This window comes from Podarcis raffonei, chromosome 13 (assembly GCF_027172205.1).
Source record: "Podarcis raffonei isolate rPodRaf1 chromosome 13, rPodRaf1.pri, whole genome shotgun sequence".
Classification (NCBI taxonomy): Eukaryota; Metazoa; Chordata; class Lepidosauria; order Squamata; family Lacertidae; genus Podarcis; species Podarcis raffonei.
In genome coordinates, this window is record NC_070614.1 from 10,500,707 (window position 1) to 10,519,552 (window position 18,846).

The 18,846-nt window shown below is 47.5% G+C and overlaps 1 protein-coding gene across 3 annotated transcripts; it reads left to right on the forward strand.

Annotated features, from left to right (window-relative positions):
- On the forward strand, positions 1–18,351 carry IFI35 (interferon induced protein 35). 3 transcript variants are annotated; one of them, XM_053361943.1, is made up of 10 exons: positions 1–85; positions 757–784; positions 4,672–4,749; positions 6,240–6,398; positions 8,569–8,685; positions 9,985–10,138; positions 12,613–12,722; positions 14,957–15,146; positions 15,836–15,942; positions 16,167–16,793. In XM_053361943.1, exons 2-10 carry the CDS (start codon positions 770–772, stop codon positions 16,329–16,331), a joined length of 1,095 nt encoding a protein of 364 aa, XP_053217918.1. In that variant the 5' UTR covers positions 1–85; positions 757–769; the 3' UTR covers positions 16,332–16,793. The 3 variants fall into 3 exon arrangements, with proteins under 3 accessions (XP_053217918.1, XP_053217917.1, XP_053217919.1); XM_053361942.1 differs by lacking the exon at positions 16,167–16,793 and adding an exon at positions 17,643–18,351 and having other exon boundaries at positions 2–85; XM_053361944.1 differs by lacking the exons at positions 4,672–4,749; positions 16,167–16,793 and adding an exon at positions 17,643–18,351 and having other exon boundaries at positions 8–85.
- Positions 18,352–18,846: the final 495 nt, after the last annotated feature.

Here is an 18,846-nt window from a genome sequence, read left to right on the forward strand (position 1 = left end):
GGGGCTTGGTTTGGGGGAGGAGGCTTTTAACAGCTGGAAATCGAAAGTGATAGCGACGCAAGGAGGCCAGCAGCTGCTGCGGAAGGTAAGATCGCTAGTTTGGGGGGGTCTTGTGGGCCTGATCCGCATCGGTCCCCAAACCGCAGCACCCAAACGATCCGCTTTGCGCTTAGATAGAGGTGTCCGCGCGCGCCCTCTGCGCGCCGCCTGCCTCTGGACGCCGGACCGTAGGGCGAGGTCAGGATGAGTCCTCCGTAGGGGCGGCGGGTTGGGGCGGGTCAGTAACCATTGCAGGGGGTTCGGGACCGGGCAGGGCGGGTTTCATGGGAGTAGCCAAGAGGGGGGAGGCAGGGAGTGGCAGCTGCCCTCCCAAATCAATAATCAATACATGGCAAACTAAGGTTCTGCCCCACAACAAAAATCCTGGCTGCTCCCATGGCGGGTCTCGACTTTTCCGGTGTCAAGTTTCTAGTCCGTATGACCGAGGAAGAGAGGCATGGCAGCGTGTAAGGAAACGGAGGCGAGGAACGCCGGGAAACAAGGAATCTCTGGATAAAGACGGGAGTTTTAGGGATCTAAGCTCTTTGTGCTGCTCTAGGGTATGTGAAGCAGAATAAAGTATGCAAAGCAGATGCATATTTGCATAATAAAACTGAATTACATTCTCTCTCCCCCCCCCCGCCCTGGGTGGTATTTGGGTTAGCTCTGTTTTGTATTAAAGTGCACTGCAAACTCAGCCCTTCTGTTTTCTTCCAGGTGTGTCAACAGGATGGATTCAGATGAGGTAAGCAGGCAACAGATAGGCAACTAAGAATCTGCCTCTGTGTGGCACCCAGAGGATGGATGAAGACTAAGCAGTACATATTTAAAGCAATATCACACCACTTTAAATAATCTTGGCTTCCCCCCCAAAGAATCTTGGGAATTGTAGTTTGCTAAGGGTGCTGCTGGGAGTTGTTTGGCACCCCTTATGCCTCTCACGGAACTACAGTTCCCAGAATGATTTAACAATCAATCACTCTTCCAAGGGAATTCTGTATATCAAAGCTTTGTAATAGAGGGATCTGCTAACTGCTCTCAGCACCCTGAACAAACTACGGTTCCCAAGATACTTTGGGGGAAGCCATGAAGGTTTAAAGTGGTATTTTTTTATTTATTTCGTAAAATATATAGGCCATTTGATTGTAAAAATAAATAAATCTCAAAGTGGTTTTGAAAAAGATAAAAACAAGGGAATCAAGGAAAAAATACAATAAAAAAATTAAAATAGTAAAACAGATTAAAACTTACACCAGCATTCCTTAGCGTTTGGATCAGCTTGCTGCTTTAAATGTAGTGCAATGAGCACAGGATCTGCTGGGAAACCTCTGAGCTATTCGCAGTAAAACATCAAGTATTTCTGACGCAGTTGTTTTAAGAACAGCAGCAACAAAATGACCCCCTTAAATTATCCTGCTGAAATTATATGAACGCTAAATGTAACCAGGACTGGGTTTTCATGTGGATAGACTTCACCAGCCCTTCCTCAAGCCCCCTAAACCAGTGGCGTTTCCACCTTTGGTGGTGGCACATGGACATGAATTAATTTTATGTTGCGTGAAGAAGAAAATACTACCCACTCTCTGCTTACTGACCACTGATTTCCTTGGATTCCTTGTAAGGCTGCGTCTTATGTTAATTAGTGCCACAGGTTCCCTTGCTTGGGTGCAAAAGTCGCATCCATATTTAACTTGCCCGTCAGTGGCTAGCAGCAGCTATCCAGTCCTTCCAAACCCCTTGGACTGGCAGCTGAGAGCCTCCCAGTTAACCTTAAAAAGGTAAAGGTAAAGGACCCCTGACAGTTAAGTCGCAGACAGCTCTGGGGTTGCGACACTCATCTCGCTTTACTGGCCAAGGGAGTCTGCAGACAGTTTTTCCGGGTCATGTGGCCAGCATGACTAAGCCGCTTCTGGCGAACCAGAGCAGCGCATGGAAACGCCGTTTACCTTCCCGCCGGAGCGGTACCTATTTATCTACTTGCACTTTGACGTGCTTTCGAACTGCTAGGTTGGCAGGAGCAGGGACCGAGCAACGGGAGCTCACCCCGTTGCGGGGATTCGAACCGCCAACCTTCTGATTGACAAGTCCTAGGCTCTGTGGTTTAAAATTGAGGGTGGGAAGCATTGGGCCTTCAGGACAATTGCAGCCCTCCAGGCTGGCAGGAGCTGGGACCAAGCAACGGGAGCTCACCCTGTTGCAGGGATTCAAACCGCCGACCTTCCGATCGCCAAGCTCTAGGCTCAGTGGTTTAGACCACAGCACCACCCGCGTCCCAAGTTAACCTTAAAGGTAAAGGTAAACGGACTCCTGACCATTAGGTCCAGTCATGACAGACTCTGGAGTTGTTGCGCTCATCTCGCTCCACTGGCCGAGAGAGCCAGCGTACAGCTTCCATGTCATGTGGCCAGCATGACTAAGCCGCTTCTGGCGAACCAGAGCAGCGCACGGAAACGCCGTTTACCTTCCCGCCAGAGCGATACCTGTTTATCTACTTGCACTTTGACGTGCTTTCAAACTGCTAGGTTGGCAGGAGCAGGGACCGAACAACGGGAGCTCACCCCGTCGTGGGGATTCGAACCGCCGGCCTTCTGATCAGCAAGTCCTAGGCTCTGTGGTTTAACCCACAGGGCCACCCGCGTCCCCAGTTAACCTTACTTTAGTACTGATAGGGGGTGACACTGTTTGCTGTCCACTGATCTTGTCTTTGGATGAATCCCACGAGGGAATCCTGCGACTCCCTTGGCTTGTTTTGCTTGCCTCTATGCATTCCTGTAATCCCCTGCTCCACGGTTAAGCCACTGTTGGTGTGTGCTCTTTAGAGAATAGATCCTTTTCCATATCAACACCGTATGCCTCTCTGCTAAACATGTTTGTTGCATCTTCCTTCAGAGTGATATGAGAAACCTTGATTCAAGAGTGCCGCTTTCAAGTACAGTGGTACCTCGGGTTACATACGCTTCAGGTTACAGACGCTTCAGGTTACAGACTCCGCTAGCCCAGAAATATTACCTCAGGTTAAGAACTTTGCTTCAGGATGAGAACAGAAATCGTGCTCCGGTGGCGTGGCAGCAGCAGGAGGCCCCATTAGCTAAAGTGGTGCTTCAGGTTAAGAACAGTTTCAGGTTAAGAACGGACCTCCAATACGAATTAAGTTCTTAACCCAAGGTACCACTATACAGTCATACCTCTGGTTGTGAATGTGATCCGTGCAGGAGGCACGTTTGCAGCCTGAAGCACTGCGTCTGCACATGCGCATGACGCGATTTGGCGCTTCTCCACATGTGCGTGACGTTATTTTGTGGTTCTGCGCATGACGCGAGCGCTGAAACCTGGAAGTAACCCGTTCTGGTACTTCTGGGTTCGGTGCTGTCTGCAACCCGAAAACGCGCAACCCGCAGCGTTTGCAACCCGAGGTATGACTGTATGCAAGTCGCCGCCTCACATGGCAGTTCAGGCAGCTCTGTGCATTTACTTTAATACATTGATATATTTACCAAGTGATCAATAGTTAGTCCCCTTCTCAAATTGGCCAAGATGTATAAAAAGAACTCAAACGTTTGCTGGAGATGCAAAAAAGGGGTAGGTACCTTCCTGCACATGTGGTGGGACTGCGTGAAGATACGAGAATTCTGGGACATAATATATAACAATCTCAAAAATATATTTAAATTCTCCTTCAAAAAACCCCCAGAAGCCTTTCTGTTAGGCATTATGTCTACCAAAATACAAAAAAAATCTATAGAACCTTTTTTATGTATGCAATCATGGCGGCCAGAATTTTAATAGCAAAAAAATTGGAAAAGTGACCCAACCCCCACAAAAATTGACTGGCAGGCGAAGCTGATAGAATATTTAGAACTTGCAAAAATGACTGGGAGATTAAGAGGAAACCCAAACCAGAAAGTGAGTAAAGATTGGACATTATTCAAAGAATATCTAAAAAAGTATTGTGAAAATGAAAATCTCCTGACAGGTCTGGACTGAATTTGAATAATGAGGAAATTATAAAAGCAAAAATCTCCTTTTGATATGCAACAGTTAAAAAATAAGGAAGTGTGACTAGACCAATAATGTGTAAAAAGTACAACGAGGTGAATCAGAAGTCAAAAGTGTGCGTGATGCCAAATTTTATGTTGTTTGTTAGTGTTTAGTTGTTATGAGGGTATGGTGTTGGTTGGTTTGTGTTGTTTTTTATGTAGTGTGTAAATTGTTCTGCAATAAAGCTTTAATAAAAATAATGAAAAATACTGTATTTTTTGCTCTAGAAGACTCACTTTTTCCCTCCTAAAAAGTAAGGGGAAATGTGTGTGCGTCTTATGGGGCGAATGCAGGCTGCGTAGCTATCCCAGAAGCCAGAACAGAAAGAGGGATTGCTGCTTTCGCTGCGCAGTGGTCCCTCTTGATGTTCTGGCTTCTGGGATTCAGAATATTTTTTTGTTTGTTTTCCTCCTCCAAAAACTAGGTGCCTCTTATGGTCTGGTGCGTCTTATAGAGCGAAAAATACGGTAGTTAGTCCCCTTCTCCCCGTCCCCAGCATGTCCCGTAAGTTTCTGAACTCACCTCCACGCTCCTGCTGCGTGGAGGCAGGAGGCCCTGGGCTGTGAACGAACATCCTTTTGTTCTGTTCTTCAGGACTCCTTCATCTACCTGCCCAGTCCAGGAATTTCAGCAAGTGAGACACTGGCAGCAGAACAAACCTTGAAATGGCAGGTACTCATCTTTGGAAACAGCAGTTGTCTCTCATGTCGAAAGTGAGATGTGTTGGTGTTCGGAGGCTTTCCTCGAAGCTCTTTCCATTATTTTTATTTTATTTTTAATTGCTTTTTATTGAGTTTTAAACAGGATGGGTAAAAACCAAAGATTTTTTAAAAATAAAATAAATTGGATTTTTTTTAAAATTGAAATCGGATTTTTAAAATAAAATGCTTTTGGAGGGAAAAATCTTTCTAAATATAGTTTTCTATTTAAGTTACATTCTACTCCAAAGGCTATTCATCAGGAAATAAAGGTTTGTTTTAAGTTTTTCATGTGTGCTAAAACTCAATCTAAGTTTTTCTTTTTAAAAAAAATAAAATTGTTTAACCACATCAGAAAAGTTGTCCAAATGTAAACAGTTAACTTATTAAACCTCACAATAATGTCATAATTATCTGTCTATGTATTTCTAATAGTATAACCAAATCAGTAATTTTTGATATAACTATAAACAACTACTCTGAAAATTTATTATTCCAAAAATGGAAACTTCCTCTGGTTGTAAATATGCAAGAATGAGTCCTTCTGTAAAAAAATTGATTTAAATCAAGTCTTACTGACTTGTGTTTTAAATCGAGATTTAAATCGATTTGATTTGATTTAAATCAAATCCACCCTGGTTTTAAATTTATTCTCTGCATGTTTAAGGTAAAGGGACCCCTGACCATTCGGTCCAGTTGTGACCGACTCTGGGGTTGCAGTGCTCATCTCGCTTTATTGGCCGAGAGAGCCGGCGTACAGCTTCCGGGTCATGTGGCCAGCATGACTAAGCCGCTTCTGGCGAACCAGAGCAGCGCACGGAAACACCGTTTACCTTCCCGCTGGAGCAGTACCTATTTATCTACTTGCAATTTGACGTGCTTTCGAACTGCTAGGTTGGCAGGAGCAGGGACCGAGCAACGGGAGCTCACCCCGTCGTGGGGATTCGAACCGCCGACCTTCTGATTGGCAAGTCCTAGGCTCTGTGGTTTAACCCACAGCACCACCCGTGTCCCTCTGCATGTTTACTCAGAAGCAAAATCCACTCTGTTTAGTGGGGATCACCCCGAGGTTAGCATGCCTAGGACTGTGGCCCCCAAAGTATAAGTGCATTACTTTTGTGCTAGCAAAACTGTCAATATATACTGTAACTGGTATTAGAGTTACAGTATTAGCTCCACCTTATGCTTCTTAAATATTTGTGTTTGCCACCTGAAGAGCTGAAAGAAACAATAGATATCACAAACTTCGTAGTAAACAAAAGGAAACATATTATGTGGTCAGAAACTTTCTCATACAGTATTAAAGACCATCACCCTGATTGGATATTCTCAATTGCCCATTTTTCCTACTGGAAAGTTTAACAAAAATTCATCGGGATAAAAAAAATACACACATTTTCTTCAGATTTTCCCTTTCCTGATTTTATTCTTTCTGACTGTCACATGTCTACTTGTCACTTTTAGGATATGTGCAATGCATTGGAGGTTGACCGATTTTCCTTGGAGGCTGGCAGAAAAGAGAGCGAACGAGAAGCATCAAAACTTAAGAGAGAAACCGAACTTCTGCGTAAAAGACTCCAGGAGCTTGAAGAAGAGTCTCAGCCCCAGAAAGCAGGTTTTCAGGTTGTTGTTGTTGTTTAGTCGTTTAGTCGTGTCCGACTCTTCGTGACCCCCTGGACCAGAGCATGCCAGGCACTCCTATCTTCCACTGCCTCCCGCAGTTTGGTCAAACTCACGTTAGTAGCTTTGAGAACACTGTCCAACCATCTCGTCCTCTGTCGTCCCCTTCTCCTTGTGCCCTCCATCTTTCCCAACATCAGGGTCTTTCCCAGGGAGTCTTCTCTTCTCATGAGGTGGCCAAAGTATTGGAGCCTCAGCTTCAGGATCTGTCCTTCCAGTGAGCACTCAGGGCTGATTTCCTTCAGAATGGAGAGGTTTGATCTTCTTGCAGTCCATGGGACTCTCAAGAGTCTCCTCCAGCACCATAATTCAAAAGCATCCATTCTTCAGCGATCAGCCTTCTTGATGGTCCAGCTCTCACTTCCATAGTACAGATCTTTTAAGACCAGGGTTGAGTCTATTCTTCTTTTAAAGCAGGGAATGGGAAACATGTTTGTTGTTGAACTCTCCAGCAACAGCTGCAGGGCTACAGATTCCTCTGTCCTGCTTTAAAGAAAAGCAAATTATTCATCAATGTCACCGCAGTCCTGCACTGAGGGATGTTCAGTTATGCAGTTGTTCTGGTGAAACATAGGCACCCATTTTCTTATTTTGCCACCTTTTATTTTGCAATTCATTGTGAAAGGTCAGGAGGGGAAATACGACCACAGCAAATCGTCCTCCGTGTTTTCCTCCATCTTTCTGATATTTCCCCAGGTGTTGCTGATGTATGTTCATGTTATGTACTGAAGTTCTCACCCTGGGCCAGCAGGGGGATACTGTAGATAGTTATGCAAATAAGGGATCGAAAGTGGCTTTCAGTGATTGGATAGTTTTAGAAAATTGTTACAGTTACATTGTACTGGAGCTCTATATAAGCAGGCTGACTGAACCCTTCAGTTCAGTTCTGTCCTGGCCTGTGAATAAACAAGAGCTGTTTGAAGAATCGCTGTGTCGTCTGATATGTTCACCCACAACTTAACAGTTCAGGCTTTTCTTGCAGCCGTGTAGGCCAAACGCATGCTTCAAGGAAAGGTAGAGAGCTGAGATTCTCAGAAAATTGGACTCTGGCAACCTACCCCCAGATTAACACATGTACATAATAATAAGTTATGCAAACTGTCTAACTTATGTGATAAGCCTGTTGTTACTTGTTTGTCAGGGACGCAGGTGGCGCTGTGGTCTAAACCACTGAACCTCTTGGGCTTGCTGATCAGAAGGATGGCAGTTTGAATCCATGTGAATCTGTCCCAGCTTCTGCCAGCCTAGCAGTTCGAAAGCACGCCAGTGCAAGTAGATAAATAGGTACCGCTGCAGCGGAAAGGTAAACGGCATTTCCATGCACTCTGGTTTCCATCATGGTGTCCTGTTGTGCCAGAAGCTGTTTAGTCCTGCTGGCCCCATGACCTGGGAAGCTGTCTGTGGACAAACACTGTCTCCCTTGGCCTGGAAGCGAGATGAGCGCCACAACCCCATAGTTGCCTTTGACTGGACTTAACCGTCCAGGGGTCCTTTACCTTTTTACCTATTTATTTGTTTGCAGTCGTTGCACGCCTCCCCCAAACTATGTTCTCTGGGCAGCTTATGGTAAAATATTGAATGCAATAGGTAAAGGTAAAGGTAAAGGCACCCCCTTTACCATTAGGTCCAGTCGTGACCGACTCTGGGGTTGCGGCGCTCATCTTGCTTTATTGGCCAAGGGAGCCGGCGTACAGCTTCCAGGTCATGTGGCCAGCATGACGAAGTCGCTTTTGGCAAACCAGAGCAGCGCACGGAAACTCCATTTACCTTCCCGCTGGAGCGGTACCTATTTATCTACTTGTACTTGCTTTCGAACTGCTAGGTTGGCAGGAGCAGGGACCGAGCAACGGGAGCTCACCCCGTCGCGGGGATTCGAACCGCCGACCTTCTGATCGGCAAGTCCTAGGCTCTGTGGTTTAACCCACAGCGCCACCCGCATCACAATAATCAACCGTAAAAATGTGCCTATGTAGCAAACTCTTGGTTTGACTGCACTTTAAATATCCCATAGATGGGAGATGGAGTCCAAACACATCTTGGGTTTACAGGTTGTCTGCACTGGCAGACATCCCTCGTGTTACCTGTTTAATGGATCACCATCTTTTCCCTGCAGAAAGAAATTCAGTTGGCGCTGACGGAAAAATGCCAATTGCTAGAAGAGAAACTGGCTCTGGAAAACGAACTGGAGCAGCTGGAAAGGTTTCAGGTGGCCCAAGAAGAGCTCCACAAGGTACTGGCTGTGGGGAAGCATGTGGCCTGAGAAATAGGCTAGTTTAATCACGTAGGCAAGCTTGTGTCTTTCCCAGAAGGAGCCACTGAATCCCAGACAGAATTCCTCTTGAGATCCCATCTGGTATGCAAGCTGAGACCCTACCTGCCCGCAGACTGTCTCACCAGAGTGGTGCATGCTCTGGTTATCTCCCACTTGGACTACTGCAATGCGCTCTACGTGGGGCTACCTTTGAAGGTGACCCGGAAACTACAACTAATCCAGAATGAGGCAGCTAGATTGGTGACTGGGAGCGGCCACCGAGACCATATAAGACCGGTCCTGAAAGAGCTAAATTGGCTCCCAGTACGTTTCCAAGCACAATTCAAAGTGTTGGTGCTGACCTTTAAAGCCCTAAACGGCCTCGGCCCAGCATACCTGAAGGAGCGTCTCCACGCCCATCGTTCAGCCCGGACACTGAGGTCCAGCGCCGAGGGCCTTCTGGCAGTTCCCTCATTGCAAGAAGTGAAGTTACAGGGAACCAGGCATAGGGCCATCTCAGTAGTGGTGCCCGCCCTGTGGAACGCCCTCCCATCAGATGTCAAGGAAATAAACAACTATCTGACTTTTAGAAGACATCTGAAGGCAGCCCTGTTTAGGGAATATTCTGTAATATTCTGTTGGGAGCTGCCCAGAGTGGCTGGGGAAACCCAGCCTGATGGGCGGGGTATGTTATGTATGTATGCACCGTATTTTTCGCTCTATAAGACGCACCTAGTTTTTAGAGGAGGCACCTAGTTTTTAGAGCAATCCCTCTTGCTGTTCCGGCTTCAGCAATAGCTGCACAGCCTGCATTCGCTCCATAAGACGCACACACATTTCCCCTTACTTTTTAGGAGGGAAAAGGTGCGTCTTATAGAGCGAAAAATACTGTATGTATGTATGTATGAATGAATGAATAAATAAATAAATATAATGATAATTCCTATTATTATTCCTCTTTTCTGCCCTACAAACCAACTGAGACTGGTGGCGTTTGTTCAGTGGCAAGGCAAAATCTCTGCCTATGCACAGAACTGCTCTGTCCTTTCCTTAACATTTTCCTTAAACTATCTGCTAGCTGAGTTCTACAATTACTTATTAATTTAAAAGTTTTAATCAGAAGAGGTAACATGAAATACAAAACAAGAAGAGTATGCGTGGGAGATATATCCAGTTGAAATTCTTACTCAAAATAGAGTTTGTTGTAGAGTGCGAAACCTGGCAGGAAAAAAACCCCATTCTCATATCAACCTTCTCTCTCCTGCCACAACTCTCCAGGTGCCAACCAACTTACCTGAACGGGCGATGGTATTTAAAGGCCACATGGAAGAAGCCAAGGAGGAGACATTGCCTAACCGTTTGACAGCCCGGCCACAGATTCGATACCCTGTGCCTGGGGGATCGGCTCTCATCACTTTTGAAAGCCACGAGGGTAGGAGCAGCTGTTCGGATTGAAATTCTGACCCCGAAAAGATGCCACAGGGGTGGCCCTAAGTTGGGGAACCTAAGACCAGGCAGAGACTGTCAATTGGGAGCATTTTGGCCCAGGGATATTTCTGGGTCACTTCTGGGTTTGGCACCATGTGCGTGTGCACGATTGTGCGTCTTTAGGACGCACATTAATCAGTTGCTGCAATTAATGGCCATGACTAGCTTACACCCATTCATTGTAATGAATCTACTCCGAGTAATAGTTAGCTGAATGCAACCCAAAGGCTCTTTGCGGGTGATTTCAACCAGCCCCTTGCCAGCAGTAGGAATCTTGTATAAAGTCCCAACCACTTTTATCTCTAAGTGATGGGACTTGCTCCTCCGCTATAGGGAAGGGAACTTAACAGATCACCCAGCTGCAATTCCTGGTTTCTCAATCTAATTCATCCCTCTGTTGATGAAGGTTCCATAGTTCTTGCCCAATCCTTTCAAGCAATGTCGTTGTTGGCATCCATCTGTCTCAAAGACAATGGCGTGCGCCTCCAGGCATGAAGTCAAACTGCTGTGCGGGCAGCACTGAGGTGACCTATTGTGGGCAGTGTGTATGGAAACCCTGGACTCCCCAGACAGCAAGACTGAGGGGGTCTCAGCCTTGCTGTTGTGGTCCAAAGGAATAATAATAATAATTTTATTACTTATACCCCACCCATCTGGCTGGGTTTCCCCAGCCACTCTGGCCAGCTTACAGAATACAGCGGTACTTCGGTTTTCGAACATAATCCGTTCCGGAAGACCATTCGAGTTCTGAAATGTTCGAAAACCGAAAACTCAACAGCCGACAGCTAGGCCTCAGGATCTTACACTCAGAGGAAGCCGCGTTTCATGTTTGACTTATGAGGCGTGTTTGAAAACCGAAGCATTTACTTCTGGGGTTACGGCGTTCGAAAACCAAAATGTACGTCAATGGAGACGTTTGAAAACCGAGGTACCATAGTATGTAAAACACTATAAAGCATCAAAAGTTAAAAACTTCCCGATGCACGGCTGTCTTCTAAAAGTTGTACAGTGGTACCTCGGGTTACGAACACCTCAGGTTACAAACATTTCGGGTTACAGACTCCGCTAACGCGAAAGTAGTACCTCGGGTTAAGAACTTTACCTCAGGATGAGAACAGAAATTGCGCGGCGGCGGCGCACCAGCAGCAGGAGGCCCCATTAGCTAGAGTGGTACCTCAGGTTAAGAACGGTTTCAGGTTAAGAACGGACCTCCGGAACGAATTATGTTCTTAACCCGAGGTACCACTGTATAGCTATTTATCACCTTTACATCTGAAGGAAAGCAGAGCATGACATTTGTCACCAGCTTGGCTGCAGGAGTTGCCAGAAGGAGGCCTTTAAGGAGCTATCCAACCACCTTAGGGATTCCTCTCCGGATCTGTGTAGAGTTTACTCCTTAGCTCAGTGGTTTTCAACCTGTGGGTTCCCAGATGTTGTTGGACTACAACTCCCATCATCCCTGAGCTCTGGCCTTGCTAGCTAGGGGTAATGGGAGTTGTAGTTCAACAACACCTGGGGACCCACAGGTTGAGAAAGGCTGGTAGCCTTTTCTTCTCCTGAGGATATCCTGCAATGCAGCAGAGATTTCGGATCCGAGTTTTCCTTCTCCCAGATGGGCTGCCTTCCCAGGCTGTCGAGCCCCACTTGCCCCTCACTTTCCTATATAGCACATGCAAATAATGCTTTCTTGACCTCTGGACCCACCATTGGTCTTGTCCGCTCAATCTGCCAGAGCCTGTCTTTGAATACAGGGGAAGTCCCTAAGTCACCGAGGGTTTGAGATCCATTGACTACCCTTGACTCGTTTAACCAGCTAGTCAAAACCATTCCTGGGGTGCAGAGTAGGGACCAAGCTACCCCAGAAGGAGCATGATGCGCCTTGTCTCTCCCCTAACACTCCACACACCCTTCGATGCAATCACACACGGACAAAAAAAGCATCTTGTTTCCATCTTAAAGGAGGATGGGAACTAATTCTGGGTTGCTGAACTGACATGAGGACGCGGGTGGAGCTGTGGGTTAAACTGATCAGAAGGTTGGCAGTTCGAATCCCCGCGACAGGGTGAGCTCCCGTTGCTCAGTCCCTGCTCCTGCCAACCTAGCAGTTCAAAAGCACGTCAAAGTGCAAGTAGATAAATAGGTACCGCTCCGGCGGGAAGGTAAACAGTGTTTCCGTGCGCTGCTCTGGTTCGCCAGAAGCGGCTTAGTCATGCTGGCCACATGACCTGGAAGCTGTACGCCGGCTCCCTCAGCCAATAAAGCGAGATGAGCGCCGCAACCCCAGAGTCGGCCACGACTGGACCTAATGGTCAGGGGTCCCTTTACCTTTACCTTTACGAACTGACAGACAGGAAAGCATATGGATGGAAGGAGATAGTTGGGGTTGAATTGACCTCTTTTTCCATTCCTCCCTGTCAGTTGCCTCCAGGATCATTGATATGGAGCAGCATCAAGTTCAACTGGATGAATTCAGCTATGTGCATGTGAAGGCTGAGCCGATGGTGTTACTCTTGCCTTCATCCTTGGAGGTGGGTTCTGCATCTGTAAAATTGGACCCGCAATACAGATCTGGCGCATCCAAACTTTGGGGTGATTGGGGGTAATTGTAATTGGGAACATTTGAAACAGAAAATGGGCTGGAACAGGAAAGTTCAGATTCTTTATCGAATCTTAACTCTGTAACTAGAAACCTGTTCTTGGTTTTATTAGTACAGTGGTACCTCGGGTTACAGACGCTTCAGGTTACAGACTCCGCTAACCCAGAAATGGTACCTCGGGTTAAGAATTTTACCTCAGGATGAGAACAGAAATCGTGCAGTGGTGGTGCGGCGGCAGCGGGAGGCCCCATTAGCTAAAATGGTACCTCAGGTTAAGAACAGTTTCAGGTTAAGAACAGACCTCCAGAACGAATTAAGTTCTTAACCCGAGGTACCACTGTATTATGGGACGCGGGTGGCGCTGTGGGTAAAATCTCAGTGCCTAGGACTTGCCGATCGTATGGTCGGCGGTTCGAATCCCCGCGGCGGGGTGAGCTCCCATCGTTCGGTCCCAGCTCCTGCCCACCTAGCAGTTCGAAAGCACCCCTAAGTGCAAGTAGATAAATAGGGACCGCTTTATAGCGGGAAGGTAACGGCATTTCTGTGCGCTGCGCTGGTGTTGGCTCGCCAGAGCAGCTTCGTCATGCTGGCCACGTGACCCGGAAGTGTCTTCGGACAGCGCTGGCTCCCAGCCTCTTAAGCGAGATGAGCACGCAACCCCAGAGTCGGTCACGACTGGCCCGTATGGGCAGGGGTACCTTTACCTTTACCACTGTATTATTTTAAAAAATGAAAGCTAACATTCCCAGGCAGTTGAATGCTGCACATAGCACCACACTCAGCACATTTTCTGCACCTCTGCAGTAAGGCTACAATCCATGCAACTGCGATAGCACTCTGTCAGGGCCGGAGTCAAGTGTAGGTCAGCAACAAAAACAATAAATCGCCCAAGGCCAGTGCAGTTCTTATTGGCCTTCATTGGCATAAGTGTAAACAATCAAAGTATAGACTGTCATCCAAATGCATTAATAATCCAAACACATACGATATATAAAAGACTAGATAGCCACCACTGAGTCAATCAGGCAACTTTAGATTTAGCTTTAAATATTCCAGAAAACAGCCCACAGCTCAGGCCTAGTGGTCTCGGCAACTCTTTCTAGGAGGCCTTGCAGTTAGGAGGACTGAAGGTCCCTGTCTTCCTGGTATCCACTAAGACTCCTCCTCTCCAGCGTCTTTCCAATAATAATAATAAGAAGAATAAGAATAAGAATAGAAAATTTATTATTTATATCCCGCCCATCTGGGTGGGTTTCTCCAGCCACTCTGGGTGGATCCCAACAGTATATTAAAAACACGATCAAACATTAAAAACTTCCCTAAACAGGGCTGCCTTCAGATGTCTTCTAAAAATCAGGTAGATGTTTATTTCCTTGACATCTGGTGGGAGGGCGTTCCAAAGGGCGGGTGCCACTACCGAGAAGGCCCTCTGCCTGGTTCCCTGCAACCTCACTTCTGGCAGGGAGGGAACCACCAGAAGGCCCTCAGCTCTGAACCTCAGCGTCCGGGCCGAACGATGGGGGTGGAGACGCTCCTTCAGGTATACAGGACCGAAGCCATTTAGGGCTTTAAAGGTCAGCGCCAACCCTTTGAATTGTGCTTGGAAACGTACTGCGAGCCAATGTAGGTCTTTCAGGCCTGGTGTTATATGCTGTGTCAGACTGTCTGTACACAACCACCCTCTACTCTGGCTGTTTCGCTTCTCTGTGAGTTCTAGGAGACCAGGGGAGAGAGGGACTGGCCACAGCAGGACGGGGAGAGGTCCTGGATTCTTCAGCCGCCTGCCTCTAGGCCAGCCTCTGCTTCTGCCTCCAAGTTAGAACTGCTCTCTGGCACAGCTTCTTCTAGCTCACTAAACCCTGTCACCTCTCCTGCTGCTGACGCCTCCTCCCTCCAGTTCACTTCCTCTCTGCTGCTGACCACTCATCCTTGCCCTGCTCTGAGCCTTCTTCCCCTGGGGGTTCCCTAGGCCTAGGGGGTTCCCCAGCTGTTGCCTCTTCTGGTCCAGCCAGACTGTGACCACACTACTGTTTGATGTGGCTTGCGTGGAGGCAGGTGGCCTGCACTCAACCCCACATTTTCTTCTTCCCCCGGTGGACTTCTTTACTCATGTGCCATGATGCAACCATTCTGGTTTCCTAAGACCTCTTCCCCATCCCGCACAGATCTCCCTGGAAAAGAGTCCGCGACGGGTCCTGCTGTCTGGCATCGTGGCCTCCTCTCTGCCTGAGGACCGGCTGCTTGAGAAGCTGGAGTTGTTTTTCAGCAAGCGGCAGAACATGGGAGGCGAGGTGTTCAGCGTGGAGCGGCTGAGCGACACTGGCCACGTGGTGCTGACATTTATGGATGATGGAGGTACGATGAGATAGATGAAGAGGCAGTGGGAAGGGGCAGGTGGCTTGCTTACCTCAAGAATCAGTGAATTTTTTTTGTCGCAAGGCAGGTGATCATCCTGATTTCCCTTTCTTGGACCATCTCCAGCTCATCTACGAATGCTTAAGATTTATTTTAAACCAAAACTGCCATATTTTTGTTTGAGCTGCTGCTCATTTTACAGCCAGGGTGTAAGTGAGCACGTCGTTTAAGTTCCCTGTCAATGGGCTTGTTTTCTCCCACCCCACAATACATGATAATCTTCATTCGGAAGAAACTTTGTGCTAGGTGCTGTACAGAATACAAGAGTCCCTTCTGCCAAATGCCAACTACAGTAGAACCTTGGTTCTCGAACGGCTTAGTTGATGAACAAATCGGAACCCGAATGCCGCAAACCCAGAAGTCAGCGTTCCTGTTTGCGAACCTTTTTCGGAAGCCAAACGTCCGATGCTGCTGTCGGCTATTGTTTCTGAGGCGCCTGCGCCAATCAGAAGCCGCACCTTGGTTTTCGAACGTTTCGGAAGTCAAATGGACTTCCAGAACGGATTATGTTCAAGAACCAAGGTACCACTGTATTACGCTTTGGGTAGTTAGAGCTGCACCGTTTTTTAAAAGTAGTGAGATGGAAAGTCGCAATGTTGTCCTTTTCTTTGCCTCTCCCCCTTCTTCAGTGGCCAAGGGGCTTATCCAAAAAGGTCAGTACCAAGTGCCCATCGGACAGGACATTCACACAGTCAAGCTGTCACACTATGTTGGCGGAGAAATCGCAGAGCTGCAGGTGAGTTATTTTAAAATGAGGCTGCATTTTAACCTGTATTTTAAATTGGGGTGTTTTTTCTTTCTCCCCCCCACCCTATTATGTTTTTACTGTGATTTTGTTGATGTTAGCTGCCCTGAGCCTGGCTCTGGCCAGGGAGGGCGGGGTAGAAATAAATTATTATTATTATTATTATTATTATTATTATTATTATTATTATTATGTGGCTATGTGCATTGCTTCAGAATGTGGTAAGCTGGGTCAGGGCCTGCTCTCCCATGAGGTGGACGGAGGTGGCCGCTTCGGGCGGCAGGATCCCAAGGGGCAGTGCCACTACCATGGGAAAAGCAGCTGTGGCTTCTCCTCACTTCTCCCTGCTGCCAGAACCAAGAATCTACAACCTCAGTTAAACGAGGCTTCAGGGGGAGGGTGTGGCACCTTCCTGTTTCTCCTCAGATGGCGAAATGGGATGGGCAGTCCCTAAGGGTTCTTCATGCTCAAAGGGGTCCTGGCCAACTTACCCCAAGGCTCTACCACAACAGCAGTGCTGACCTCAGGAAACCAAATCATGCAGCAGCATTGTTGTCCAAAATCAGATGCATGTTGGGTTCCTGGATCTTCATGTTTTTCGTTGCTGGTGGTGGTTGTAATGTTTGCATTTAGCAAAAGCTACAAGGACTCTTCAGCTCTGGCATCATCATTCATTGTGCGCTAGGGATTTCCCCTGCGTGCAAAGACAGGCTCCGGCAGACTGAGCGGATGATACAAATAGTCCGGAATTTTGTCAGGGATTTAACCAGCGCAGTCTGCTACATCAGCAAAATTCTGAATTTCACTTCTAACCCAAAATAGTGGGTCCAATGATTAAAAAGATGGTTTCAGCACAACGTGTTAGAATTCCTGATCCATGATTGCAGTCATGGGATTTTTGTCTGTCACACAACGGTGTATGTTTTGACTCCACAGAGTGGGAAGTGACGGAAACAGGATGTTTGTGTTCCATGAAGTGGGACTATTGTCCTTTGTTCTTTTTCTCTTTGCTGTCTTGATACTAGAGAGAGAGGGAGCCATGTTGCAGTGCTGCATGTGTGTTTATATGTAAATAAATGCTGAGTTGCTGAGGTCTGTCACGCGCATGATGCGCAAACTCTGCGGATCCCTAAGAGTGCCGGTGTTGGTTGGCATTGGTCGCTGTGATGTTCGGGCTGAAGAAAGCTTTTGAGGCTCCCAAACGAAAGACCAGGAGGGAGGGAACATGCCAGTTGGGCATGTGTCTCTGCCAGGGTCCTACTCGAGTGTAGGCTGAACTCCTGACATGACGTACCTAGGAAGGTAGCCCATCTTGGAGAAAGCTCTGGTCCTCAACCTCTACTCCCTTGCAGAATATATTTGGGAGAAGTAAAAGGCCAAGGAATGGAGTCCCTAAGACAGTTGGATGGCGTCTTGTACGCCTCCTTCTGGCAACTCCCGCGGCCAAGCTGGTGCCAGACGTATTGCTCTGCTTTCCTTTGGACCCCATCAATGAGGCTGAGAGAGAGGAGGTCTAGTCATCTGCGCAGCCCAGGGCCTCCGTCCACACTGCCCAGGCTTGCACCCCAGGGAGGTCACTTCAGTGATGCTAACGCGGCGGTTCGACCACCCCCAGAGGCGGTCCTTCTTTGTCTCCCGAGGCAGATGGACGCCGACAACAAAATCCTCTTTTTTCTTTCTCCCCGTTCCAGTTCCGTCCTTCGGTCTGCACTCGGACTGTCCTGCTGTCGGGGATTCCAGACGTCCTGGATGAGGAATTGATGCGTGAAGCCCTGGAGATTCATTTCCAGAAGCCCAGCAAGGGTGGGGGAGAAGTGGATGTCGTTGCTTACGTCCCGATTGGACAGTGTGCGGTAGCCGTCTTTGAAGCGGAGGAGGAGGAGGAAGACTGAGAGTGACCCTGCCTTCCAGAGGCAGAGAAAGCTTTCTTAAATTGATTTCAGTGCAAGTGGCTGCTCAACTCCCATCAAGGAAAGATCCCGCCAAGAAGGATGCAAAGCTCTGAACATTTGGGGGAAGGGGAAGTTTTGATAGTCCGAATTCTGAATCGCTGCAAGGATGTGGAGACTCTCAGATAAATCTCACTCAGGTATAAAAATGGAACGGATATCCTTGCGAGCGTAATCCTGTATTGAGAAGAACCAAAGGATGGAGTTCTTGCTGTTTGGATTAAAAAAAGAGGCAGACCCTGGCACACACTGACACCCCTTTTCTCTGATGTGTGGACTTTTATCTGCATTATTTGGTGCTTTGGTTTGTAGTTTTTCCTGCTGCCTTGTCCCTGTTCAGTAATTCTGTCTCAAACGCTTGCAATTCACCCAAAGTGAAGGAGAGATTCTCAGAAAAGCAGAATAAAAGAGAACAGCAGACTCTCCCTCCTGCTGTTTGCAAATAATTAAATCATTTTGTGCAGTTGTTACTAAGAGAGCGTATTTTGAGGAGCATCACTCCAGGCTTGAAAAGTATTCTGAAAGGTGGCTTAGCAAACACACATTATTAATGGAAGGGGGCCCTAAGGTTTGCAGGGAAGAAAAATGCTTGTGTGTGTTTATCTTTCTGCCAACGTCATCTGCAGCTACTCACAAACCAGTCCACAGAATTTATTTCATCTATGTCCTGCTTTTCCTCAAGGATCTCAAGGCGGTCTTTCCCCTCACCCAATTTTATCTTCATGACAATCCCTGTGAGGTAGGTCAGGCAAGTAAGTTTTGTGGCTGAGTGGGGTTTTGAAGCAGTCTTTTCTCATGCCTAAGGGACGCGGGTGGCGCTGTGGGTAAAACCTCAGCGCTTAGGACTTGCCAATCGCATGGTCGGCAGTTCGAATTCCCACGGCGGGGTGCGCTCCCGTCGTTCGGTCCCAGCGCCTGCCAACCTAGCAGTTCGAAAGCACCCCCG

Coding starts and splice junctions, on each gene's coding strand:
- IFI35 (XM_053361942.1), top strand. Junction 10,139..12,612: donor CACTTTTGAAAGCCACGAGG/GTAGGAGCAGCT, acceptor CCTCCCTGTCAG/TTGCCTCCAGGATCATTGAT. Junction 12,723..14,956: donor TCTTGCCTTCATCCTTGGAG/GTGGGTTCTGCA, acceptor CATCCCGCACAG/ATCTCCCTGGAAAAGAGTCC.